Consider the following 27,320-nt stretch of genomic DNA (forward strand, 5'->3'; position numbering starts at 1 on the left):
AATTTCAGTCAACCACTAATGCAACAAAAAATGACAACAATAACGTTCATTATCACGTGAATATGTACTTGTAAAAAACGAAAAAAAAAAAATCGAATGTTTGAAGAGAGGGAGAGAGGGAGAGAGAGAGAGAGTAAGTGAGTGAGTGAGAAACTTTTATTATTATTATTAGTATTAGTATTAGTATTAGTATTAGTATTAGTATTAGTATTAGTATTAGTATTAGTATTAGTATTAGTATTACTAGTATTATTATTATTATTTTAAAGCTCGCTGGTTGAACGTACGCTCCAGATAGTACCAAAAATAGCCATAAAAATGGCGATAAACAAGATAAATAAATTCAAAATAGTTTCAGTTAGAGATAATGTTGCCCTAAATAACTTTAAATGACAGATAATTGGAAATATAATTGATATTGAGAAACTAAAGAAAGCACCTAATAATGACTAGTAGAGTAGAAATAATATAATTAATATACTGAGCTTTTTTTTTTTTTTTTTTTTTTTGTTGTATAAAATTTTACCATGACTCTATCAAATCCAGGAAAGAGAAGAGCAATATAAACTAAAATCATGGTAACAAGTAATCTTCCGGATATCATGAATGCCTTTTTCTTCCATTCATCATTGGTTTCATACTTGGCAAAGAACCATAATTCCCAGCTAAGATTTAAAGGTTGCATCATTAAACCATATTTTGCAATAGGTGTCAAGACTAATAACCAAATAGCAAAATGATTCAAGGCTTGACTATATTCTTTTACAAGTATCAAATTTTGTGTAATCTTTTAATATGCATAAGGAATAAAGATTATATGTGTATCCTTCATTTCTTTCATTTATTTTTTATTTTATTTTATTTTATTTTTTTTTTTTTTTTTACCTCTTGAAGTACTTCTTGTCCAAACATTAAATAACCTATGGTAGCCATAGCAAGATAAATGGCAGCTGTTATTTGATATGTTATATCAACCAGCTTGTTATACTGTTTCGGATTTTTCATATCGCGATAAATGGATGGAAACACCGCATGACCTGCAAAGCCTGACATAATCAATCCAAAACTCAGGGGTAATTGAGAAAGATCATTTGGAATAAGTTCTGTATCCTGTAGCCATAACAACGACATCATGAGTATAAGATGGTGTATATATATATATTTATATATTATTTAGAATTACCATAGGTTCATAAAGACTACCAGGTTTATTGAACTTGGTTAATCCATCATAAAGTACAATAAAAACAAGTGAGATACAACCAATGATACCTATTAAACTTGTATAAGCCAGTTTTTTAATAGGTAAAAAGATGGTCGGTGTCAAGATACAAAGTGAAATAAGTCTTGTATTGATAATATCTAAATCAGGAAATAAAGATTGAATACCATCACCTAACAAGACGATCATTGCCACACTATGTATATATTTATCAGATTCATTCGATTTATACATATATACATCTTTTTTTCTTTTCTTTCTCTTTTGAATACAATACCCTATCGTAATTAATTCAACAATAAATATAAGACTAATCCATCGTCTTCCTCTTTCTTGAAATGCAATCAAACCCATATCACTATAGGTGGTGCCCCTGATATTATTAGGATATGAACCATGACCATTAGCAGTAGTCAGACATTTAATAATGATTTTGGCAGTATAATTGGTTGACAAACAACAAAATATGAAAATAAAAGATCCATAGAACCAACCTGCCAAACGCATTGAAAGCGGGAAAGCCAAGATGCCAACACCTACTAATACGTTAACAGCATTGAAGATGGATTGAAGAAAGTCACTTTTGTTACAATACATATTTGTTTCATCTTCTGATTTTGATGCAAGAAGAATAGAACTCATGGTAGTTAATCTTGAAAGAGGTAATTCAGTATGATTTGTATTTGTACGATGGGTATATAACTTGTCTTCTTCTAAATAAGATTCTCTAATATAATAATAAAGGTATCAGTTTATTTATTTATCTATCTATCTATCTATCTATTTATATATAACCTAGTCTTTGATTCAAATAATAGGGCTTGTTCTTCTTCTTCTTCTTTATCTTCATAGTCTAATGATCATTGCAATAAATATATCTAATCTATTCCTAATACATGATACATGTAACTTTTTTTTTATACCTTGCTGATGTATTGAAATAGTATCAGCTACATATAAAATAGATGCACGCGAGTAAGATCCAGCAAAATTTTGTATAGATGTTCTTATAGATTGTGGACGAGAAATAGGAGTCCCCTGAGCTGAATAAAAGAATTCATCACTGCCATCTTCTCTACCTCCTTCTTCTACTTCTCTTCTATGAGAGTGGGACGTTGTTGTTGATGATGATGATATGAGTGGTGTATTTAATGTAGTTGAGCCATAAATATGTGAAGGATGAGTGTTATTAGGTACTCTAAACATATTAAATAAATAGACAAAGACAGTATATATCAAAGGAAATTTATCTGGATTAAACTACATGCTATTTATATGAATATGTATGTATTTATTTATTATTGTTTGTTTATTTAGTTATGAAACATAAAGTGTATTAGGTTGTTATTGTTGTATTTTGTATGCACACAGACTTTTTTTCATGAAAGAATGGTGCTGCGTTTTAATTTTTTTTTTTTCTTTCTTTCTTACCTTTCTTACCTTTCTCACAATAATGTAAATACAAATTATTTGTTATTATTAGCAGGTACAAATTAGATTAATTGAATGCAGTATTCTATTGATTGATTGCATTTTTACCAAATTTATCAAAGTCGCATGTTGAAATAAGCATACTTTATCAAACAAAAATGGCGTTTTTTTTTTCTTTGCTTACACCATGAGTCTCGATGATTCCGTCCATTATTATATGCTCTCTGTACTGATTTTCTTATTTCTAAAAAAAAATAAAAAATAAAAAAAATGAAATGTTTGTTAATTTAGACCAGTTTGTAACCTGCGGTTATGGATGATAATCAAGCAGTTGGAGACCTATTCTTGTTGAGTTTCTATTTTTGGAATGGATGAATAATTGTTCATAGATCTCTTGTTGCTGCGTGTCCATGGATACGTCAAGCTTTTGATCATTTATGGTTGGGCGTTAGCAATTTGTATTGTGTTAACTGTATAGTTTTTTTTTCAAACTTTTGAGGATAGACGATGTGTTGATCTCTCTGTCCATCGTCCATTCTTCATAATAGTTAATTTGCTAATTTCTAGCTTGTAATGTTTTGATGTTTATTACCTTGTAGAATTGTCTAAAAGGAAAAAAAACAATTTCCAATAATAATTCTTCATCTTCTTTTACCCTCTGTATTAGTTTCTTGTTCCTTATTTCTGATGAAAATGTTGGCATAGTTCAAAGTCTGACTTCTTTTTTTTGTATATACTCCGAATGCATGTATTGTTTTGACCAATCATAGTTATTCCACGATATGTCAGTTTCGAAAGGCAAAGGGAAGAAAATGACAAACAAAAAAAAATCATTTCATTATATTGAAGAAGGGAAATAAAGCGTGGCTTAGAGAGCATCTATTATATCTTTAATCTTTGTTTTGATAACATCGGTATATTAATTTTTTTTCTTTTCTTTTTTCTTTTTGAATGGATAGTTCCTTTTATCTTTTTTTTTTTAGCAGTAAAATATCAAAATGCAGAAAAAAAAATAATACATAATAGGCATATATGACGTAATGATGATCATGGATAAATCTTATTTTTTTGGCTTTTCTTTTTTTTTTTATATTATTATTCTTTTCTTCTTCTTTTACTACTATTAATTGAACCTTTTAATACATCTATATCAGTTTCTCGATATTTAAAAATTCTATAGCAAGACATTTTAAATAATTCAAATTCCTTTTTCCCTACGGTTTTAAATTAAATAAGGGAGCTTTTTGAACGACAAAAAAATAAAAAAAAATAAAAAATAAGAAAAAATAAAATAAAATAAAAATAATAATAAAAGGTATAATATTATATATACACAAAAAAAAGGATAAAGGAATAAGACTAAAAATGACATATGATTTCTTTATTAGCCTTTAGATATATATATACTTTGTTATAATCGGTAAGCATTTTCCCTTTCTTTTTTCTTAAATAAAAAAAAAAAAAAATAAAAATAAAAAAAAGGTCATTTATGTGATATGATGATAGACAGCTGGTGTCAGTAAAAAAAAAAAATGAACAATAGAAGAAAATCAATTGATAAATCACAAGTTGTTGAAAACCAAGCAGCATCAACACAACATTCAGAAGGTAACAACAACTTAATCTTTATTTTATTTATTTTTATTTTTTTTTCAACTAAAAATTAAAAAAAAAAAAAAATATAGCACCCATGGCTGTATTACCTTTAATTTCAAGCGCTAAATTGGATCAAGAACCAAATCCATTTGAACAAAGTTTCTCGGGTGCAGCAGTTATAGATGATAAAGAAAAATTAAAATTACCTCCAGTTGCCTCTATTACAAGTCCTTCTCATTTAAAGAATACGACAACAACGGCCTCTGCTGTTACTGCTGCTGCTGCTACTACTACTACTACTACAGATAATATGATAGGTGGTGGTATTTTACCCAAAGAAGTAGCAAATCAATTTACATGGGATACACTTCGAACAGGCCCATTATCACCTTCAATGCTTCAAGGTCCCGCTAACCCCAACGAATACTATTCTTCAGTGATGATGCCACCCAATAATACAAATAAATTATATAATACAAATAATCGAACTCATCTTATGAATCACACTTATCCTATTAAAATGGAAGCATCGTCTCAAGAAATATTTATGCATCAACAGCAACAAATTTCAAGTCGAAAACGTTCTGCTACTTCTCAAACAGATGATGAAAATCATTCAATAGATAGTAATGAATCCTATAAAAAATTAAATACCACAAGTCGACGTTCTTCTGCTATGACTCAAGATTCAATAGATGACGATACAAAGTCCATGACTACTAGATCAAAGCGAAGATCAAAATCTGCAAGTAAAGATGATGATGATGAAAAACGAAAGAACTTTTTAGAAAGAAATCGAATTGGTAATGCAACCTATTCTCTAAAGCTTCTTCATCATCATAGCTTACTCTTTTTTTTCTTTTTTCGTTTAGCTGCATTAAAATGTCGTCAAAGAAAGAAGCAATGGTTAAATAATCTTCAAGCTAAAGTTGAATTCTTGACAAATGATAACGAACGTCTTCAATTACAATCAGAATCATTAAAAGAAGAAATTGTAAATTTAAAAACATTATTATTAGCACATAAAGAATGTCCTATTGCTCAATCTAATGGATTTCATCCTAATTCAATACAAAAGACGGCAACAATGCCTTCCATACTATCAGCACAACAAATGATAAGACAACAACAAGGAAATACAGCTATACCAAATACAAATAGTATGCTCTTTTCTTCATCTTCTACAAGCTTTATGGATAACAATTCTACAACGAGATCTAATTCTTCTATTGTACCTAATGCTCCTTATCATCGTTCGAGTATTACTTTACCCATTCAACAAGCTTCTGCATCCACTTTATCCAATCAACCAGGTATGGTAGCAGGTGCTTCATCAGGTGTATTAAGATTTTAAATTTCCTTCACTACACACACACGCATACGCACACATTCTCACTCTCACTCTCACTCTCACTCTCTTTTTTTTTTTTCTTTTTCCTCCCCTTCTTTATATATAGTATATTATATTATGTAGCAGTAGTATCAATAATATTAAAAAAAAAATCCCATGTATTTAAAGTATGAATATAGTAAACAATAATGGATTTTAAACTTTATATTATATTATGATAGTCTTTGAACAAACTAATACCCAGTTCCAATTTTTTTTTACTAATAATAATACTACTAGCACTTGTTAAGAGAAAAAGGGCCTCATCAACTTTGTCCCTTCTTCAATAAATGCTAATCCATTAAATAAAGAGATTACTTTTATCAGCAACAGAAAGTTAATTTAAAATAAGAAGGTAGAGAATGCTTTGCTTGAAACGCTACTTTCCTTAAAATCTTGAAACACTTTAACTTGCACAAATAAAATAGATTCATTTAAAAAAAGATATCATATTCACTTTAAAGGTGAGCTCCTTTTCTTTCTTTGTCAACAGTTATTAAAAGACTAGAATCCTTCATTTCATATGCGCTTGTATTCATTCTTTTTATAAAAAAAAAAGTAAATAATCCTTAAAGGCTTTAAAAACTGTCTAATGATGATGTGTTACCTGACAAAACTGCCGAAAAGGTAATTCAGTGTTGACACGTCTGCGGTAATCACAAGGCCAGTTTATTATTATTTCAATGCATATAAGAAAGAATGATACTAATTTTACTTTGCCTGTATTTATATAATTATTTTGCCTCCCATCTTGTAAGTCTCTTTGATAAAGAAAATAAATCACATGGACATAAACTAGACAGATCTTTCTTTTTTTTCATGTTGTAGATGATACGCTGTTAGTTGAAGTATATCGACATACTTTCTTTCTGCAGATATTTTCTATTGTGTTTCAGAGCATTGTTTGCTGAATAGAAGATTTCAATAATACAGCACATTTATTGTAGCTGACATCATAATAAAATAAAAAAAAAGGGGGGATAGTAGGTAGCAATAACCTCGAGAATATCCCCTCTCAAGTTATAAGAGCGTTCATGATACATAAAAAAGGACTCAGAATAATGGATTTGCCATTTATTCTCAAATTCTAAATGTAAATAAAATACAATACAGTACAATGCAATACAACACAATCCATAAACTACAAGAAAACTCCCTCCCCCCTTCCTCAATATGTGTCTTTTCTTTTCTTTTTATTTGTGCTTTCTGTACAAATTGAATCCTATATATTTACAAAGAAAGGAAAAAAAAAAGAAAAAAAACCAACAATTATCTTTTTTTGAATCCGAATTTTTTCCGTTCATAAAACAAGTCAGTTTTAGAAGAACCCAAGTTGATGATCTTTGGACAACCTTCACGATCCTTTTCTAATCGCGTACAGCCTACACAATAATAGGCATCTGATACTCCTGGTCCTCCACAAACAACACAACGACCTTGAAAAGAACCTAAAAGGAATGACAAAAATCATTAGTCCTTTTGAAAAAAAAAAATAATAATAAAAAGAAATTCAATTACTTACCAAAATTACATTCATCACAAATACGAACAATAGTTGCTGGACGAACGTAGGAATCGCAAATAACACAACGACCATCACATTTCTCGCACTATTCAATAATAATAATTAGTTAACCGGTTTCTCTCATTCTTTTTTTTTCGCCTAATTTATAAAATATTTTACAAGTCGCCCAATAGCAATGCCTGGTTGTTTACGGCAAAAGATCAAATCAGGATGATGCTTCGCCATTATAAATAATGTTAAAAGAAACTAAAATAAAATAAAATAATAACTGTGCATTTTATTTATTTATTTATTTATTTTATTTTTTTAAAAAAAAATATGATTTTTAGCTGTAAAAAATTTGATTGGTAGAATTAAGTACTGTATTCATTATTGAATGAGCAGGTCAAAAAGAAGAGAAAAAAAAAAGATTTTTAACAATTACAATATTTTTATTGTATTTTTTAAACAAAGGAGTTTTTAACCCCTTTAACAAAAGACAAGCTTTTACAAAAAAAAAAAAAAAAAAAAAAAAAAAAATTATAACAAATACTTTTGTATTTTTCTATAAAAAAATTAAAACAAATACTTTTGTATTTCTCTATAAAAAAGGGGGAGAGGATTTGATTTAAACAAGACTAAACAATACCTTTCCTTTACCCAAATCGTCCGTTCTCTCTAGTGGCTCACATAAAGAAACAAAGAAGGGACGAAAACTCAATGAATAGTAACCAAGCCACACAAAGACAAATCCCTTAAGAGACCCCACTTCTTGCTAATGACAATATTGGTGGTAACAAACCAAAAAATATAAGGCTTATTTCATGGAAAAAAGCAAATACGGAATTACCCAAGTGGCAAACTATTATACTAAAGACGAGACATACATAATTGGAAAGACCAGAGAGCGATAACATTCTAATAGCATATCAAACCGTCTAATAGATAGCCTCCCCATCTCTCTCTCCTTTCTCTTTTTTACGAAAAAAAAAAAGAAAGAAAGAGGATCCATTAGAGGCTGATATGCTAACAAATATGTATAAAAAGAAAAGGTTTTAGTAAGCAAGAAATTATGTTTGTTTAATGAGATACTGACCATTCAGGGTGCGTTGAAAAGAATATTTGAAAAGGAAATTACCATTTTTCTAAGGGAGGGCATGCTCAGCATATAAATATAAATAAAAAATATTAGTTTTTTTTTTTTTTTTTTTTTGTGAAATTAAATATTTAATACGTTACTTTAAAATGCCAGACTAAAAAGCTTTGGACATGCATATTTAGGAACAGGAGTCACTAGAATGATTTGCTCATAAATAATTGTTTGTCAAGGAATTTTTTTTTATTTTGTATATTTAACAAGACACTTTTACCTTTGTTTTTCTTCTTTTGACACCACTATACCCTGATTTTCTAATTATGGTATAATAGTTTGCGCACAATGTATCAAATGTTTTTAGTCATCACCAACAATACAGACGGTTAACAAAAAGAAGATGTCCATAGAGGGACCCATTTTTGTTTGTAGCTTATTTACTATACATTTTATTTTCGCCTTACTTCATCATTTACATCATGCAGCCCTGCTAGGAAAAAAGACGTTCAGATAAAGAGAAAATATTGTTAGCTTGCCCTCCCACACCTCTCCCCCCCCACACAAGGTGGTAGGTGAAAGTGGGAGTATTAGTTTAAGGTGCAAATAATTCTTTTTTTGTTTTTTTTGCTTGTTTTTTTTGTTATTTTTTTTGTTTTTATATGTATACATAAATATATAAAGAGAGAGAAGTATAAAGAGCAGTGGTAACGATAATGAGGACCATAGACAGGAAGCAAGCAAGCCTTATAAAGACAGACCATACAGTATAATAGCAATTATGGTACAAGCTTCTTCATTATAGTACAGAAAAAAAGAGAAGCTATTATTTTGTAAGAGAGAGAGAGAGACAGTAAACCTCAGAAAGATAGGTTATAAACCAGGGTAGTCAAAAGGACCATGTTAGCCAGTTCCACCTTTCATAGAGAAGCGATAATACCAGATAGCATCCGTTTTTAGTCAATAGTAGTAACAGTCTTTAAGGAAAGAAAAGCATACACATACAGAATAGGAGTACACATAGTACCAGATTCAAGAAGAAGAGCAAGCAGTTTAGAACATGTATAGCAAGAGGAATTTACTTTAATAAAAGTATTATTATTATTATTTTGTATAAAGAAAAGAGAAAGAAAGAGAAAGATTTTTTTTAAAAAAAAGAAAACCCCATCAATATAAATACAAAAAATAAATAAATAAATAAATTATAAACTAAACTGTTGATAGCAATCATGCAACTGTCATCTTTCTTCCCTTCCCCTTTCTATGTGAATAAATAAAAGTTTAAATGAATATTCATGCAGATATAATAAATAAATAGGAATGTCGTTTTTTGTACACCGTGAAAGTTAATAAAAGTGAGGGAAAAAAAAAAAAAGAAAAAGATGTATTATTACATTTTTCACTTAATAATGTATACATTCCAAATAACGGCAAAAATAAGCACATAAAAATATACCCACATGTATCTGTATATATATTGTATAATGTATAGCAAAGTAGTAAAATAGGTTATGAAGAAGGGAAGCAAAGCAAAAAACAAAAACAAAAAAAAAAAAAGGAATTGAATTATGCATGCATCGTAGTACAATAATAATATATATGTATTCAACCAGACTTGAAGGAATAATAAACATGTGTATATTTATTTATTATATTTTCTTCACCCTGTCAAAATAAACAAACAACACAGACTCAATTACTACGCCAAATGACGATTGTATGTAGTGTAACAATAGATCCTTTCTCTCCCTTTATTTATTGTTATTATCAAAATTAAGAGAAGAAAAAAAAATACAAACTGTATATTAAGACTATAAAATGTAAATTAATATAATATGTATAGAATATTTGATTAGGTAAGAATAATAAAAAAAAAGGGAATACATATATAAAGTATTAAATGCGTAAAAAAAAAAAAAAAAAAAAAATTATTGAATAAAAGGTGGTAAAGTAGGTGGTGAAGGAAGAGCAAACGGATAAAACTCATCATCTACTACACTAAGAGGTCTTCCACCACAGGCATTTCGAATATCTTGTTCCATAACATTAACAAGGTTACGTGTCATTTCAAAATCATAAAGGTAGGCCTTGGACATCTTGGATACATTAATGGATTGTTCTAGACATCGTCTTGCAAATTCTTGATATTGATCATCGTTATAATTAAGTAATTTTATATAGACCATATTAGCAAATAAGAAACCTAATAAAGGAATATTACATTCATCATGATGTTTCACCATGATATCTAATGTTTGTGTAATGGCATAAGCTGCATCAATACAAGTATAAAGACTTTGAAGTGAAAATGGTGAAGTAGGTGCATGGTCAGTTGGGAAAAACGCTTGATACAATAAAATCTTATTAATGTTATAATAGACGTGAACACTAAGAATACAAAATCTAGCAAATTCATGAATATCGACATGATAGTATTGCTGTTGCTCATTTCCATGATAAAAGGGTTCCGGTGTACAAGCTGCCATTTGATCCAAGGCAATCGATTCAAGATCAGGATTCTTCCATTCTGCTGGTAATTTATCGTAAAAGGCTTGTAAACGGTCTTGCATTGCAAGTAAATCAGCAGAGAGTGTGGTATCATGCTTTCCTGCAGCTTGTGCTGATAATAAACGACTCATACAATCATGTCGAAGAATTTGTAATTGAATTAGACAATACCATTCAGTATAAACGTAGTAATCAATCATTTCTTGAGGTGGTTCAATCATGTCATCTATATCCATATAGTCTAACTTTGGTTTAGGTTGTGGAGGAGGTAGAGGGCAACTTGGATGGATTTGTCCTAGTTCTGCATATGAATTCGATACACCCTGTAATACACGATACCATGTATTAAAGTAATAAAGTCCCCATACTAAGATTCCTTCTCTTGTGTCTAATACACGACCTGAATCATAAAGACCTAATTCTTGTGCCATCGTAAATGCAATCCAATCATAAACATAAATAACTCCTGGATAGCCATTTTGATGATTACAATAGGATAATAAAAAGGCAGCTTGACAATTATCTATCGTAGGTCTATCAAAGCATTCTGCTAACTCTTCACGTCCCTTAAGACAATAAGCCATAGAGAGTGCTTTACCCATATTGTAGTGTGGTGTCTCATGAGCAGGTCTCTTACTCCAGACATGCATTTGGAATGCATTACGAGCAGCCATAGCACAAACAGCATAGATAAGAACCTTAGACGGTCGTCTTTCAGCATCAGTGCTCTTATAACGGGCCAAAAATTCAGTTGTATCAATGATAGGTAAACGAATTGCAGAACAACAGGGTGTTCTACAATAGAGTTCTACAAGACTATCTGTTAATTCTTGATTAATATCAACAGGATAATCCTCAGGTATTGCATTTGTCGGATGAGACCATGCATTCCAAACACCAAAAGAAAACCCAGAGGAAGTGTGTATAGAGCTTGCATCATCAATTTCAACACCTTGCGCTATTCTATGACGTTCATCATCTATCATATCTGTATCAGCTGTTTCAGGATCCCGAGGAGTGATATGCATAGTTCGTTTGAATTGGTCTACCAGTTTAGAAAGATCATTAAAAGAGTTGACATTACTTTCAACGGAGAGACCTTTATTTGTTGAAGTGATCTTCCAAGCAAAGGGAGGTAATGGTTTCTTTTTAAACGATTGATCTACACGTTGACCAAAATCACGAGTCTTTTGAGCAAAGTCCTTTGCCATTTTATCTATCGAGTCTTGCCATTGATCCATCACTTTATTCATCGTATTTAGGACCTGAGAGACATGATTCGCTTTGGGTTCTGTTTTCGTATAAATACATTCAAAATTATTATTTGCACATCGACTACAACTCGGTAAGGTAAGATCGCATTGTTGTAAGTCTTTATAACATTTGTTACATGGATAAACAGAAAAAGAGCTTGTAGAGACTACGGGAGGAGTTGTTTTGCTTTTTGTGATTGTAGAATGACTTGTAGTTGATCTCGCATCATCATCTATCAGAAGGTCGGGATTATTTGAACGTACGGACATGGAAGTAGAGTTTGTTATATAAAGAGAGGGTGAATTGTCAAAGTCGGCAGGAGCTACAGTGGATCTAGGCTGAGCAAGCCTTTGTAAAGAAATTCCCTTTTTAAAATTAGTATTGTTGAGTAATCCATCATTATTATTTTCGCCTGTCTTTAAAAGCTCGCCAAATTTCTTAATACGATCACTCAAAGTCTCTGTTGCTTTTTGAAGCTTTTTTAGTGTTGGTGCTGCTTCTGGATATTGACAAGTGATGCCTCTTCTTTTACAGCGTGAACATGCAGGTTTTTCTCTATCGCATGCATGTCTATATATTGATGAAGAAAAGAAAAAAAAAAGAAATGTTATTTATAGTTATTACTAATTAGAATCAAAATCAATTATAACTACAATTATAATATATGTATACATATATGTATACATATATAAATTAGCTTATTCTATTTGCCTGAATCCTCTGCATCTATAACAAGCCGCACCCAAGTTGTTATGATTTGATGTTGTCTTTTTTGATACATCGGCCATAAATTATTAATTTAAAAAGTCGGTAATGAGCAAATAAAAAAAAAAAAAAAGGATAGAGTGTATAAAAATAAACAAGTGTTGTATATATTAAGAAAAGAAAAGAGAGAAAGGAAAAAAAAAATTAAAAATATTTTTTTTTTTTTTTTTTTTTTTTTACAGAAATAAAACCCCTTCTAAGAATTCATATTATAAACTTCTGTGTCTATAATAATCATCTTATTCTTTCTCTGTCTTCTTCTCCTCTTCTTTCTTCTCTCCCTTTCTCCCCCCAAAAAAAAAAAAAAATTACAAAAAAATTAAGCTATAAATGGATATTCATTTATTCTCGCTCTCCCTTCTTTTTCTTTATTAAAATGTCAAGAAACAAAATAGGCGCTCTAATTTATAAAATAAGACGATAATTCACTTTTACTACATTATTATCATTAGCGGACTTACTGTCTTGGCATAATAATAATAGGATCATTTTAACAAGTAATAGCGGGAGTAATGTTTTACCCGATTGTTGTTGTTGTTGCTGTTATCCGATATGGTGACATATATATATTAATACTACAACAATAGCAAATTATTGTTTCATAGAGTAGTAGTGGTAGTAGTAGTTATATATTAGTAGTAACATGAGTGGTAACAACCCAGCAATAGATAAAGAAAAAAAAAGTATAGATAACAAATATGTGTACCTGAAGAACAAATGACAAGTAGCATGTGATAATCGAAAAATGTATATATTAATACGGAACATTACCAATACGTATTTAATAATTTATGAATTTAATAGGCTATATTTCACTTTTATTTTGTCAAAAAAAAAAAGGTACAAATATATAATATATGAGCGATCCATAGCAACAAAGAAATTATTTGTATAAAAAAAAAAAATTGGCAATATAGTAAAATACAACGTAAAAAACCGTAAAGTCTATTTTCTAATTTAAAAATACAGGAACATTATTAAAGTGTCTTCTGGACAAAAAAAAATAAAAATAAAATAAAATAAAATAAAGAAAATTATTTTATTTTATTTACTTTATTTCCAGAGGCAAAATGATGATTTCGTTATTTGATTTTAAACATTAGTGAAACAAGAAATATATTTATATCAGATATTATAACTAGATAGACGTGTTCTATTTTTATTACTATCATGTCATCATTATTTGTATAATACAAACAAATGTTTAAATCATATAAGGTTGTTGTATTTTACTGTAACCATTATTAGTAGCATTTTGAAGTTCATGTTGTATAAAATTATATTTGTTTATAAATACTGCCTTCTATATAAACATATACATGTATATATATACATATATAGTAAATAAAACAACAAAAAGTACTAAACATTGTTTCAAAGAGCGGCATTTAACTTTGTCTCGTGAAATTTAAATATTACACAGTTTTTTTTTTCCGCATCAAGTTGTTGCAAATTAAGATTTTGCTTACTACTGTAATATTTAGAAAATAGGATTGTCAAATCTAGAGTCTTCCCTTCTTGTCTCATATGAAAAGTTTATTTAACATATTTTATTCCCAATTGCTGTTGTTTTTATAATGATATAATCTTCGAAATTTCGAACCATCAAGTGATTTTCAAGATAATTGATTATGATGCACTACACAGATAATTTGAAATAAAGCATAAATCGTCATTATACGAGTAAAGGAAAAAGAAAAAAAAACTGATATAGACAATATAACGAATGATTTTGTAACCAATTGTGAATCTTTTTTTTTTTAACTTTATACTTGAAGCAAGACAGCTGCAGTAAAATAAAATAGAAAGGGGTTTTTATTTTTATTGCATTTATAAAATTAATTGAAAACATACATATTTGAGAATGCTTTGTGAAAGTAGCTCTGCATTTGAACTTGATAATTATTTATCATTATTTAGATTCGCATATTATGCAAAAACTTTATTTTAGAACTACAATCTCTGACAGCTACCCATACTTTCTATAAAAAAAAATATTAATTATATTGTTGCGTATTTCTTCACTCACTTTACAAATTCTATTATGGGATCTAGGTATGAATTTAATTTTGTAGAATATATTATCACATGTCTTGCTCGAAAGCTGTGATGACATATTTTAGAAAAATCTAACAAGAAATATAACATATGAATCAATATTCAGTATTTTTCCTAACTTTACATGATATGTGTATCCTTAATTTAGTAATCTTCTCGAAAACTGTTCATATTTATTTGTTTCATCTTGAGTGAGTATTCTTTTCTTCTATCAAATTATCAAAGTTAGACCTGGGTCTAACAAAAAAAAAAAAAAAAAAAAAAAAGGAAAAGGAAAAGAAAAAGAAAAAGAAAAAAAAAGAAAATACTTATAAAGTATTTTGTGTTTTAGTTCAGAATAAACTTGAAAATATACTGATTTCATTACCGTTTCCTCAGATCCTTTGATTTTTAACTTGCGAATATAATTGATAATTCTAGTATTTGAAATTATCACCCGAGCTTGCTTTCTATATTTTTTTAATATTCAAAATAACTTTCTAAATAAAGTCTATTCATTTATACAACATTGGTTATCTACTTCCTCATCTTTGAAAATATTCAAGAACAAATAATTCTTTTTTTTTTTTTAATTATGTAAACATTCTCTATTATACTTTTAATTTGATTTGGGCAAAACTAATAACAGTTTTACAAAATCTACCATAATAGCTGCTAGGTATAACTACTGTACACCCATAAAATACACTAAATAATCAGGTTAGAGATTAAGCAATGATTTACATAATTAACTAAATATACATTTTTTTGCTCAATTGAAACATCAATAGTATTTGTTGATGTCTCTATTATAATATATATGAGAAGGCAAGGTCTTAGTACTATTGGTATAGGCTTGAGAATGATAATAATAGTAAAAACAAAAGATTCTTTTTTTTTTGAGACATACTTATATTTACTATATCTCTCTTCTTTTGGTCTTGTGTAAAAGAATGAGTAGTATCGCTACATATGTCAACCCGATTTAAATTTATAATAGTGATCTATAGATTACCATTAGTTTTAAATACGATAGAGTGATAGTATACTATAGTAGACTATATCCTATACATTTATATTATTATACTTTGTAATTTTAATGGCAGTTTCCCTTTTTTATTGTAAATAGACACATATTTTGTAACTTATAAATAATATAATGATAATTAAATAATTATGACCTTTGATATTAACGGAACTATAGTAAATGTGTTGTTTTGTATTTCACAAATCAGTCACTAACTTAATCAGTATATAATATTTCGCTACAATTGCAAACATATTTCCAATATCTTTTTTACATCTTGTCTTATTTTTCTTTTCAGAGCTACACCTATATAAGTATTACTGTTAATAATTATCACTAAAGTATTAATGACTATGAACAAAAATCTCATTTATTGATATAGAAAAAAAAAATATAGAGTCATTAACAAACAAGATTTTATTCCTTTGACTTTATTCACAAATGATTCAGTCATAGCTCGAGTTATCACCATTTCAACATTTACCGTATATCGATATAGGTAATTAAAATTTGTTCAAAATTGATGCACTGGATTTTTTTTCTTCTTTTTTTTTTTGGTAATTCATCCAGATCTTCTATCATAATAATATTATATACATCCAAGTTTTACAGAAGTCTGAAAAGGTAATCGTATATACTTTAGTCTAAATTTCTGTTAGATTCACTTTCATTACCACCTGATGTGCTATTGATTCACTCATCATTCTATATATCTAACCTTTCTAGCAAATCCTTAGGAGCCATGGTATTCCTTCCTTTCATCTTAATGATTTCCATCAAACTCAGTCTACAACTATTAGCTCGAAATCTTTATCATATTTTATACTAAATAGATTATTATATTCAGTAATACAGCTACTGATACCATTTATAAATTAGAAGTCGATATTATAGGATAAATATTGGAATCGTTATTCGGTGGACCATTCTACTTTATGACCCAAACATTTTTTTTTTTGAAAGATTGATTAATAAAAGGTACCCTTATAACATGTTTCAGCATATGTACCCATCATTTTACCAATACTTGATATTATAATTAAGTTTTCTTGTTAATATTATTCTCTCTCTTTGATCAGTTTTCAAATACAAGCCGTTGAACTCTTTACTGAATCGTCAATATGTCACCATTCTCTATGAATTCACATTTTATTTTATAAACCAACTCCTCTGCATCCAAATCACCGCCTAGACCAACTATTACTAATCAAACTTCCTTCTTTTCCTCTCCCTGCCACTCTCATCATTAACTTTTACCTAATTTTCATTATTTACTCATGAACTCGTAAGAATCCTTTTAGATTACTCTTATCTTAACTAGTCCGTCTCTAGCAGATTTTAAATGCATTTATTGTCTTGTTTCAAAACTTAAGTTTATTTGTATACACATATATATTTATAAATGTCTTTAAACATATCCCGTATCTAAATCCAATTGCTGATAAGAGTCATAGATATGTTGATATTTTTTTTTGTTTGTTTGTTTATTTTGAATTGTTCAGAAGGTGAGTTGAAAACGTTCTCCAAGTTGTAGTACATCTATAGTAATTACATAATCCTGATCATTGTATGTCAATTTATCGTGAATATGTTTTGCTTTTTAGCAATTTCTTTCAAGGTTATGTGTGTAATACTGACACTTCATTCATCAAAATAGCTGTTGAATTTATTTCTGCCTTCTGTTACTCTTTTAAATATTCTTGTCAAATTTGTTAAACCATTCTCTTTACCCTATTCCTAAAAAGATAAACACATCCACTAAAACGGGCTTTTTTTCCTTGCCAAAAAATGATTGCTGTTAAAATAATTAATTCCTTGATTTAATACAATCGTTGACTGAAACAGCAAGTTTAATGATCTGCTTTATTATCTTATTAATTCATCGGTTAAAGCTTTTTCCTTTTTAGTCTTGCCCTGTTTCTTTCTCATATCTTCAAGACTTGAAAAGCTTTTATTGTAATAAGCGAGCTGCCTTTTTTTTATTTTTTTTTTTTTTATTTTTTATTTTTTATTTTTTTACAATTTATACGGTAAAATATTTTAAATCTCAAAATAAAGCGTCATAACGATTTTTTTTTCCTTTTTTTCTTTTTAAGGTTCGTCAACTAATGTGTTTTTTGCTCTTTAGCATCAAGCTTAATGAATCCCTATATAAATCAAGGCCATCAAAATAATATCTATTTTCAAAATGCATATGGGCAGTTGCAACTTCAACAACAACAACAACAGCAGCAGCAGCAGCAGCAGCCTCAACAGCCTCAACAACCTCAACAACCTCAACAACCTCAACAACAGAATTTCATGAATAATCTACCTCCTGAATTACAGACTATGGTTAATGGATTTCCACTTCAGAAAATAGACGCAGCAACAACAGCAACAACAATAAATAATCCCTTGATGCAACAGCCTCTTGATGATCCTATAATGGCAAATATGATTGCTAAAAGGCAAATGTATGGTGGTGTTCAACCACAGCCACAGCCACAGCCACAGCTACAACCACAACCACAACCACAACCAACGCAACAGCAGATACCATCTATTGCAGGATCCCCAGCAGTTTCGTCTATGGGGCTCCAAAGTCCACAACAACAAAGCCCAATGATTTCTAATAATCAGCAACAGCTTCAACAGCAACAGCTCCAACAGCAGCAGCTTCAACAGCAGCAGCCTTCCAACTTTGTTAGAACTCAACAATGGAACAAGCAGCCTTTGATGCAAGCCATAAATAGCCAGCAACAACAACAACAACAACAGCAACAGCAACAGCAACAGCAACAGCAACAGCAATTTATGATGTTACAACAGCAACAACAATTATTAAGAAAGCAAAACCCTATGATGGCTAATAATATACCTAATACTACTGTTACTTCTTCTATTAATATGAATAATATTGAATCTCCAATGTCAAATATAATGAGTCAACCAGCTACTATAGATGTGACAGCTGAAATGAAAAAGCAAACAATAAATGATTCAGATATAACCTCCAAACGAGTTGAAGCTGTAAGTAAGAAATAAGTGAATACAAATAAATGCCATATAATGTATATTCATAATGCATATGTTACATATAGATTTTAGCTTTAAATCTTGAATTAATTCGTTTATGTATTGAAAGTCAACGTACTGGAAGCAACTTGGAATCTAATATGACAATGTGAGTATATATATATATATATATATATATATATACATATATGTATATTGGTTTTATTCTATCTTGTATTGAACTTAAATATTAGATACCAAGCCAAGTTGCAATCCAATTTAACCTATCTTGCTACCATGGCTGATATTTCTATGGTCAAACCAGGAGAAGTAAGTAACAAATAAATAAGACGCGTTTATATATATATATATATATATATATGTATATGTATATACAAGATATCTTTATTAATATACACACACATTAGAACTTTAAAGTACCTCCACCACCAGATCTTTCTCCTTTACCTCCACCAAAATCAGATATAGCGAAAAAAGTTCATGAATTGTTGAATATAGCTCAGGGATTATTTGAAGATTCAGGCAATAAGGAATCAGATTCACCGTCATTATCTTCGCTTCAACATAATAATAGTAATAGGAATAGCAATAACAATAACAATAATAATAGCAATAGTAATAGTAATAGTAACAGCAACAACAATAATAATAATGGCAATAGTAATAACAATAGCAATAGTAACAATAATAGCAATAGTAATAGCAATAATAACAATAATAACAATAATAACAATAATAACAATAATAACAATAATAACAATAGTAATGGCAATAGCAATAGCAATAGCAATAGCAATAATAATCAGCAGCAACAGCAACAGCAACAGCAACAGCAACAGCAACAGCAACAGCAACAGCAACAGCAACAATTATTACGTCAACAGGCAGTAGCTATGCGTCAACAACAACAGCAACAGTTTTTGAGAAATATAAATAAAGCAAATGGAAATAATAGTGCAAATAATAGTAATGTGAGTACACCCATCATGATGGATCCACAACAGTTTATGTTAAGACAACAACAAATAAGAAATCAACAGCAGCAAATGATGGGCTTTAATAATCACACTTCACCTATAGTATCTAACAATAACAATATTCATAATGGCTTTAGTCCAATGCAACAAAATATGAATTCACCTCATAATAGCACACAACCTCCACAGCAGTCTATAAATCCAAATGATATATTAGCTGCTAATGGTATGTTACTAAACCCCACTGCTAATAATACCGCTACAAATATGATGATCAATCCAAATAATATAATGATGAATAACATGTATACTCAGGATGACCCTAATAATTATAATAATGTCATGATGATGATGCAGCGATTACAGCAGCAGCAGCAACAACAACAACAACAACAACAACAACAACAACAACAACAACAACAACAACAACAACAACAACAACAGCAGCAGCAGCAGCAACAACAGCAGCAACATCAGCAGCAACATCAGCAATAGTAACAGTAACAGTAACAACAATAAGAATAGCCATAATCGTTTTATTAAATAAACATGATTGTTACTATTTATGTATTTATTTATTATGTATAATTGTTTATTTTATTTTATAGCTTTTTTGTCCAGTTATTTTGTTTTTTATTCTTTCTCAATTAAGTAAAATTATAATTACCAGCAAAGAAGCTGCTTGGTACATACATAGTTCGAACATTTCTATTTAAAATGAGCGATAAGCGTCGAAATAGTTGGTTTAGAGACAGTTTATCTTTTAAACGGTGAGCTGTTATCTCCCATAGGAATTAATATAATCGATTATGAGTCGAAAAAAAAAAGGTATAAATTATGACAAGAATACAGTTGTTTATTAAAACTATTATAAAATATGAACTATGGATATTTTAAAATAATTTCTCATAACCTAAATTTAAGAATATTATAGAGTTAAACTGCTTTTTATTAGTATTATCATATCAGGTAATACTCTCAATTGCTATGGAATTATTTAATCAAAGCTTATGCTCACTCGCATGAAGTTAACTCTTCATAGTATACATAGAAGATGTAAATCTATATATATACAAGTTAAAGATGCTCATGGCTGAATACTAATCTGCATATGTCACAAAATTTGTACTCTATAAATGTATTTATAAATGTATTGATAACTTACATATTTCACTCTATATAAGATTAAAAGATATTATATATTGCTCTATACCCTTTTTTATTAATTTTTTTTGGCATAAAGTAATAATATATAGTCTTATTTTTTTTATCAACAATTACCACAAAATGATGGGGTTGAAAATTCATTCTACCAATATTCTCTACTGGCCAAACCGTTATGATATAACTACACATTCTTTAATTGAAAGAATTAATTATCTCTTGATCATAATTTAATACCAATGCTACTGATATGCTACCACGCCTGATATGGACCAGGAAACAACACAAATTACATTTCATTCCCTCAAAACTCACTTTATTTGCAATTGGTATTCTTAATATATTCATCCAAGGCTTTATTTGTGAGCCGTATCTTATTCACTACTTTATTGTTGCAAGATGACAAGCGTAAGAGATGATTGAACAATATTCTCGAATTTGTTTATTTAATTATCAATCTCTTATTACAATTCAGTTGTGGTATAAATTCTTGATAATTGTTATCAATAATCATACTAGTATTCAGTTTATGTCTAGATATTGCCTAAGGTGATTTCTATGAATTTTGAGATTTTCTTGATCAAGAATTAAGCTAAGTAGGAATATGCTTTTTTTTTTCTTTTTTACGATATGGACGGAAAAATCAGCATAATTTTGGCTTTTCTGGATATTAAGTCGGCATATAATACAGTAGTTCATTCTTACGCACAACATTCATTAAAGCCCTTTATTTCCCCTTTACTTTTAGAGAGTTATGTAAAACTTGTTTAATGAAATTTATATTGAAGTTTTTTTTTTTTTTTTTTTTTTTTTTTTTTTTTTTTTTTTTTTAGATGAAGCTATCTTATATTGATTTTAGTATCCTCAATCTATATGAATAAATTACCTAAAATCTCACAAACCAAATGCCTTTAGGATATTAGTCTATAAGAGCTTTCTCAATTAATATGAAAACTAAGTTGTTTTTTTTATGATATTATTTTAATTGGTATCTCTTATTCGATACACTTGTGATTAGCCCTTTCCGAGTAATACAGTTATCAATTGGATTACTGTTAGAACCCTCAAAAGTGCATTGTACTAGATCTTAACCTCTCAAAGTAATATATTTCTATACATATATTGTATAGTATCCTTTTATCCCGAAATAATTCTTTTTCTTACATAGATATTCTAATGAAATCTAAAGGCATCTTAAATTCACTTGTTTTGATATAAGTCAATATCAACAAAACTCTTTTAATTATAAATAAAACAATAACTATTGATACTAACAAATCCGGGTTTAATAAACATCTATCTGTCCATTTCTAGACCCAAATAATCCGAAGAAAAGTTAATTATGGTCTTGTTATTAACTATGTTGATTCCAACAATGTTTACATGCTTAAAAATTCTCCAAAAAATTCTCTTTTGAAATGCTATATTTCTTAATTGAATAGCATTGATAGACATAGCTTCAAGCCTTATGGTTCATTATTTTATCTAGATAGCCTATGTGATATACAAAATAAAGTTTATTCAAAATAGCTTTCGGCTTATCACTCTTAATTATCTATTAGCCTCATCCTATGGCTACCAATGACATAATTTAAGTATAATTGACATATGCAACGGAGACTTAGTCAATCACCTCTTAGTCAGTATTAAGGTTGTTTATACTATCTAGAGTTTTTTTTTTTCACCATTATAAAGTATACACTATCTTACATGTATATATATTATGGATTGTCTATACCTCAAACAATTAAAATTCTTTATTACTTCTTCTGAACAAATTGCCCTCTCAATAACCTAAATATCTTACTACAGTATCACTCTGGTTTTTGTGTTAACTATTCAACTATATCTTTCTGTATAAAATGAATTATCTAACTTATAACAGAGTATATTCTCTGTTTATTCTTGAAATTGGGTAATAAAATACGACTTGATTAATTTTCTTTATACTTTGATTTCACCAAGTACTCTTTCCGTTTTTTTTAACCTTTTATTTATAAAGGGTTTTTAGCTTGTTTTTCTTCTTTTTTTTTGGGGGGGATCAATCTAGACAATACAATGTTAATAAGATATTATGTACTCACATCAGTCATTAAAATTTTATTTGACAAAAAAAGCTATAAAATAAAATAAACAATTATACATAATAAATAAATACATAAATAGTAACAATCATGTTTATTTAATAAAACGATTATGGCTATTCTTATTGTTGTTACTGTTACTGTTACTATTGCTGATGTTGCTGCTGATGTTGCTGCTGTTGTTGCTGCTGCTGCTGCTGTTGTTGTTGTTGTTGTTGTTGTTGTTGTTGTTGTTGTTGTTGTTGTTGTTGTTGTTGTTGTTGCTGCTGCTGCTGTAATCGCTGCATCATCATCATGACATTATTATAATTATTAGGGTCATCCTGAGTATACATGTTATTCATCATTATATTATTTGGATTGATCATCATATTTGTAGCGGTATTATTAGCAGTGGGGTTTAGTAACATACCATTAGCAGCTAATATATCATTTGGATTTATAGACTGCTGTGGAGGTTGTGTGCTATTATGAGGTGAATTCATATTTTGTTGCATTGGACTAAAGCCATTATGAATATTGTTATTGTTAGATACTATAGGTGAAGTGTGATTATTAAAGCCCATCATTTGCTGCTGTTGATTTCTTATTTGTTGTTGTCTTAACATAAACTGTTGTGGATCCATCATGATGGGTGTACTCACATTACTATTATTTGCACTATTATTTCCATTTGCTTTATTTATATTTCTCAAAAACTGTTGCTGTTGTTGTTGACGCATAGCTACTGCCTGTTGACGTAATAATTGTTGCTGTTGCTGTTGCTGTTGCTGTTGCTGTTGCTGTTGCTGTTGCTGTTGCTGTTGCTGCTGATTATTATTGCTATTGCTATTGCTATTGCTATTGCCATTACTATTGTTATTATTGTTATTATTGTTATTATTGTTATTATTGTTATTATTGTTATTATTGCTATTACTATTGCTATTATTGTTACTATTGCTATTGTTATTACTATTGCCATTATTATTATTGTTGTTGCTGTTACTATTACTATTACTATTGCTATTATTATTGTTATTGTTATTGCTATTCCTATTACTATTATTATGTTGAAGCGAAGATAATGACGGTGAATCTGATTCCTTATTGCCTGAATCTTCAAATAATCCCTGAGCTATATTCAACAATTCATGAACTTTTTTCGCTATATCTGATTTTGGTGGAGGTAAAGGAGAAAGATCTGGTGGTGGAGGTACTTTAAAGTTCTAATGTGTGTGTATATTAATAAAGATATCTTGTATATACATATACATATATATATATATATATATATATAAACGCGTCTTATTTATTTGTTACTTACTTCTCCTGGTTTGACCATAGAAATATCAGCCATGGTAGCAAGATAGGTTAAATTGGATTGCAACTTGGCTTGGTATCTAATATTTAAGTTCAATACAAGATAGAATAAAACCAATATACATATATGTATATATATATATATATATATATATATACTCACATTGTCATATTAGATTCCAAGTTGCTTCCAGTACGTTGACTTTCAATACATAAACGAATTAATTCAAGATTTAAAGCTAAAATCTATATGTAACATATGCATTATGAATATACATTATATGGCATTTATTTGTATTCACTTATTTCTTACTTACAGCTTCAACTCGTTTGGAGGTTATATCTGAATCATTTATTGTTTGCTTTTTCATTTCAGCTGTCACATCTATAGTAGCTGGTTGACTCATTATATTTGACATTGGAGATTCAATATTATTCATATTAATAGAAGAAGTAACAGTAGTATTAGGTATATTATTAGCCATCATAGGGTTTTGCTTTCTTAATAATTGTTGTTGCTGTTGTAACATCATAAATTGCTGTTGCTGTTGCTGTTGCTGTTGCTGTTGCTGTTGTTGTTGTTGTTGTTGCTGGCTATTTATGGCTTGCATCAAAGGCTGCTTGTTCCATTGTTGAGTTCTAACAAAGTTGGAAGGCTGCTGCTGTTGAAGCTGCTGCTGTTGGAGCTGTTGCTGTTGAAGCTGTTGCTGATTATTAGAAATCATTGGGCTTTGTTGTTGTGGACTTTGGAGCCCCATAGACGAAACTGCTGGGGATCCTGCAATAGATGGTATCTGCTGTTGCGTTGGTTGTGGTTGTGGTTGTGGTTGTAGCTGTGGCTGTGGCTGTGGCTGTGGTTGAACACCACCATACATTTGCCTTTTAGCAATCATATTTGCCATTATAGGATCATCAAGAGGCTGTTGCATCAAGGGATTATTTATTGTTGTTGCTGTTGTTGCTGCGTCTATTTTCTGAAGTGGAAATCCATTAACCATAGTCTGTAATTCAGGAGGTAGATTATTCATGAAATTCTGTTGTTGAGGTTGTTGAGGTTGTTGAGGTTGTTGAGGCTGTTGAGGCTGCTGCTGCTGCTGCTGCTGTTGTTGTTGTTGTTGAAGTTGCAACTGCCCATATGCATTTTGAAAATAGATATTATTTTGATGGCCTTGATTTATATAGGGATTCATTAAGCTTGATGTTTAAAATAAAACTAATTTTGGCAGAATTTTTCTTTCAAAAAAAAAAAAAAAAAAAAAAAAAAAAAAAAAAAAAAAAGCATTTTTGGATTTTTAACAAAAAATTTTATCCAACCAATTACAGGGCTCTTGAATAATTTCATTACAAAGTTAATTTTTTTTTCTTAATCATTCAATCCATACTTACGAATAAAATGCTATAATTTTGAAGTTTGTACCATTTCCCTCTATAATTTGCATTAATTAATATACAAGCTTAAGTGCTTACGATATTCTGTAGACCTAAGGTCAATTATTTTACATATTATGAAACGAATATATATGCAATTTTACCCCTTTCAAAGATTAGTATTAATAAGAAAGGATAGTTAGACTACAAATCTATATTAAGGTTTATATATAATATCAATATATTACATGCATATGTAGTGTAAAGATATTATCCAAGAAGTATGATTTATATAGAAAATGATTAAGATACTAAAATACTTTTGTAATTTATGATTGCATATTTTACCTGAATAAAGGATAAAGCCTAACTATAAAAGTTTTATGCGTCTTCTATCCATTCTAAAATAAACTATTAAGTTTTCCTCGACTTTTTATTTGTGTTGGCTAACAACTATAAACTTGCGTTCTAGTTACTTAAATATAACAGGTCTTTCCATATCGTTTAATGATATATATTCTTTTTTTTTCTCGTAAATATTTTTAGCCATTATCAAATTACAGTTAAATAATGTTTCATAAGAGTTACATTTAAGCAGTATTGATTTCACTACAATTAATATTATAAATGACTTAGGATATGCATTTAATAGTTTGTTTATTTTCGCTAATTAGAATAGACAATTCTCATCTTACGAAGCCAGAGAAAGCAGTATTTCCTAAAAGTAATGACTCTCTTAATTAATGACTGAATATAACCCTTTCCAGGATAGAAGTAATGACACCCATTTTCATTTTATGTTATTTTACTTATCCTTTTTGTCATTTAAATGATTGTAACAGAAAGAGGCAGCTACCTGTAGCATTCACGGAATTGAGGCTACAAAACTAAACATATATGTATATGTATACATTTATACACATATTGATATGCATATAATGAATTCGTATCACAAGGAAGTACTTTATTCTATGTATCTAGCTGTTGTTGATCTTACCTTACATCCTACTACTAAAATCAAGGAGATAAGATGATTTCTTCAAGATAAAAATTTATTTGATATCAGGTCATAATACTGGTAGTGAATTTTAACTCTTAATTTTGAACCCATACAGCATGGATTCATCAGATTCACTAACATAGATTCGTGTTGTATATATGACAATGTACTACATAATATAACATAGTTATTCTATCGTCATTAAACTGAGATGACTATATAATATATATGAGTTGTACACTTTATGCTTATGGTATGATTCTACTTTGGTATTATTTGAGACGTATATGTGTAAGGATAAAATCATAAAGGTTACTGGGATATTATATAATGGATATTTAAATACTGAGGAAGACTAATTACGCAAACCTTGTATAAAATGCTTAACATTTGATAAATTATAAGGAGTATTCTCTTCATCCTGATTAAGCATGCAGTTATATATAATCTTTACATAAGCGAATAGCACAATCTAGAGGAATGATTATAAGATAATATTGATGCAAAATCAGAATCACATCATTTCTAGATTATCCTTATTTTTTTTAAGGAAAAAGAGTTCCAGTTCATATCTACAACTTAA

The 27,320-nt window shown here is 29.2% G+C and overlaps 7 protein-coding genes across 7 annotated transcripts; 2 read left to right on the top strand and 5 right to left on the bottom strand.

Moving 5' to 3' along the window:
- Positions 1-263: 263 nt before the first annotated feature.
- Positions 264-1,819, bottom strand: BX663DRAFT_427224 (transmembrane amino acid transporter protein-domain-containing protein; the record flags this gene model as incomplete). The annotated part of the gene is made up of 5 exons (XM_051522603.1): positions 264-449; positions 527-787; positions 886-1,110; positions 1,184-1,418; positions 1,500-1,819. 5 exons carry the CDS (start codon positions 1,817-1,819, stop codon positions 264-266), a joined length of 1,227 nt encoding a protein of 408 aa, XP_051386762.1.
- A 1,912-nt stretch (positions 1,820-3,731) lies between these two features.
- BX663DRAFT_497557 (uncharacterized protein) lies at positions 3,732-5,783 on the top strand. The gene is made up of 5 exons (XM_051525929.1): positions 3,732-3,968; positions 4,042-4,073; positions 4,160-4,261; positions 4,339-5,052; positions 5,122-5,783. The coding sequence occupies exons 3-5, from the start codon at positions 4,186-4,188 to the stop codon at positions 5,601-5,603; spliced, it is 1,272 nt and encodes a 423-aa protein (XP_051386763.1). The 5' UTR covers positions 3,732-3,968; positions 4,042-4,073; positions 4,160-4,185; the 3' UTR covers positions 5,604-5,783.
- Positions 5,784-6,875: 1,092 nt separating this feature from the next.
- Positions 6,876-7,495, bottom strand: BX663DRAFT_497560 (PHD finger-like domain-containing protein 5A). The gene is made up of 3 exons (XM_051525930.1): positions 7,324-7,495; positions 7,162-7,249; positions 6,876-7,087 (listed from the first exon to the last, which is right to left on the bottom strand). Exons 1-3 carry the CDS (start codon positions 7,387-7,389, stop codon positions 6,909-6,911), a joined length of 333 nt encoding a protein of 110 aa, XP_051386764.1. The 5' UTR covers positions 7,390-7,495; the 3' UTR covers positions 6,876-6,908.
- A 2,658-nt stretch (positions 7,496-10,153) lies between these two features.
- BX663DRAFT_497563 (uncharacterized protein) lies at positions 10,154-12,832 on the bottom strand. The gene is made up of 2 exons (XM_051525931.1): positions 12,707-12,832; positions 10,154-12,565 (listed from the first exon to the last, which is right to left on the bottom strand). The coding sequence occupies exons 1-2, from the start codon at positions 12,781-12,783 to the stop codon at positions 10,162-10,164; spliced, it is 2,481 nt and encodes an 826-aa protein (XP_051386765.1). The 5' UTR covers positions 12,784-12,832; the 3' UTR covers positions 10,154-10,161.
- A 4,981-nt stretch (positions 12,833-17,813) lies between these two features.
- BX663DRAFT_204903 (uncharacterized protein) lies at positions 17,814-19,523 on the top strand. The gene is made up of 4 exons (XM_051521756.1): positions 17,814-18,836; positions 18,908-18,990; positions 19,076-19,151; positions 19,221-19,523. Exons 1-4 carry the CDS (start codon positions 17,964-17,966, stop codon positions 19,308-19,310), a joined length of 1,122 nt encoding a protein of 373 aa, XP_051386766.1. The 5' UTR covers positions 17,814-17,963; the 3' UTR covers positions 19,311-19,523.
- Positions 19,524-23,102: 3,579 nt separating this feature from the next.
- On the bottom strand, positions 23,103-24,116 carry BX663DRAFT_204949 (uncharacterized protein). Its single transcript, XM_051521758.1, has one exon. It carries the CDS (start codon positions 23,787-23,789, stop codon positions 23,214-23,216), a length of 576 nt encoding a protein of 191 aa, XP_051386767.1. The 5' UTR covers positions 23,790-24,116; the 3' UTR covers positions 23,103-23,213.
- A 328-nt stretch (positions 24,117-24,444) lies between these two features.
- On the bottom strand, positions 24,445-25,615 carry BX663DRAFT_204942 (uncharacterized protein). The gene is made up of 3 exons (XM_051521757.1): positions 24,687-25,615; positions 24,533-24,608; positions 24,445-24,449 (listed from the first exon to the last, which is right to left on the bottom strand). The coding sequence occupies exons 1-2, from the start codon at positions 25,557-25,559 to the stop codon at positions 24,603-24,605; spliced, it is 879 nt and encodes a 292-aa protein (XP_051386768.1). The 5' UTR covers positions 25,560-25,615; the 3' UTR covers positions 24,445-24,449; positions 24,533-24,602.
- Between the last annotated feature and the right edge of the window lie 1,705 nt (positions 25,616-27,320).

This window comes from Cokeromyces recurvatus (genome assembly GCF_025118155.1).
Source record: "Cokeromyces recurvatus strain NRRL 2243 chromosome Unknown BX663scaffold_3, whole genome shotgun sequence".
In the NCBI taxonomy this organism is placed as follows: Eukaryota; Fungi; Mucoromycota; class Mucoromycetes; order Mucorales; family Mucoraceae; genus Cokeromyces; species Cokeromyces recurvatus.

Coding starts and splice junctions, on each gene's coding strand:
- BX663DRAFT_497560 (XM_051525930.1), bottom strand. CDS start 7,389: ATGGCGAAGCATCATCCTGATTTGATCTTTTGCCGTAAACAACCAGGC. Junction 7,250..7,323: donor GCATTGCTATTGGGCGACTT/GTAAAATATTTT, acceptor ATTATTGAATAG/TGCGAGAAATGTGATGGTCG. Junction 7,088..7,161: donor TTGTGATGAATGTAATTTTG/GTAAGTAATTGA, acceptor CATTCCTTTTAG/GTTCTTTTCAAGGTCGTTGT.
- BX663DRAFT_204942 (XM_051521757.1), bottom strand. CDS start 25,559: ATGAATCCCTATATAAATCAAGGCCATCAAAATAATATCTATTTTCAA.
- BX663DRAFT_497557 (XM_051525929.1), top strand. CDS start 4,186: ATGAACAATAGAAGAAAATCAATTGATAAATCACAAGTTGTTGAAAAC. Junction 4,262..4,338: donor ATCAACACAACATTCAGAAG/GTAACAACAACT, acceptor AAAAAAATATAG/CACCCATGGCTGTATTACCT. Junction 5,053..5,121: donor TTTAGAAAGAAATCGAATTG/GTAATGCAACCT, acceptor TTTTTCGTTTAG/CTGCATTAAAATGTCGTCAA.
- BX663DRAFT_497563 (XM_051525931.1), bottom strand. CDS start 12,783: ATGGCCGATGTATCAAAAAAGACAACATCAAATCATAACAACTTGGGT. Junction 12,566..12,706: donor TATAGATGCAGAGGATTCAG/GCAAATAGAATA, acceptor ATCAATATATAG/ACATGCATGCGATAGAGAAA.
- BX663DRAFT_204949 (XM_051521758.1), bottom strand. CDS start 23,789: ATGCGTCAACAACAACAGCAACAGTTTTTGAGAAATATAAATAAAGCA.
- BX663DRAFT_204903 (XM_051521756.1), top strand. CDS start 17,964: ATGAATCCCTATATAAATCAAGGCCATCAAAATAATATCTATTTTCAA. Junction 18,837..18,907: donor CCTCCAAACGAGTTGAAGCT/GTAAGTAAGAAA, acceptor TGTTACATATAG/ATTTTAGCTTTAAATCTTGA. Junction 19,152..19,220: donor CTATGGTCAAACCAGGAGAA/GTAAGTAACAAA, acceptor TGTATATACAAG/ATATCTTTATTAATATACAC.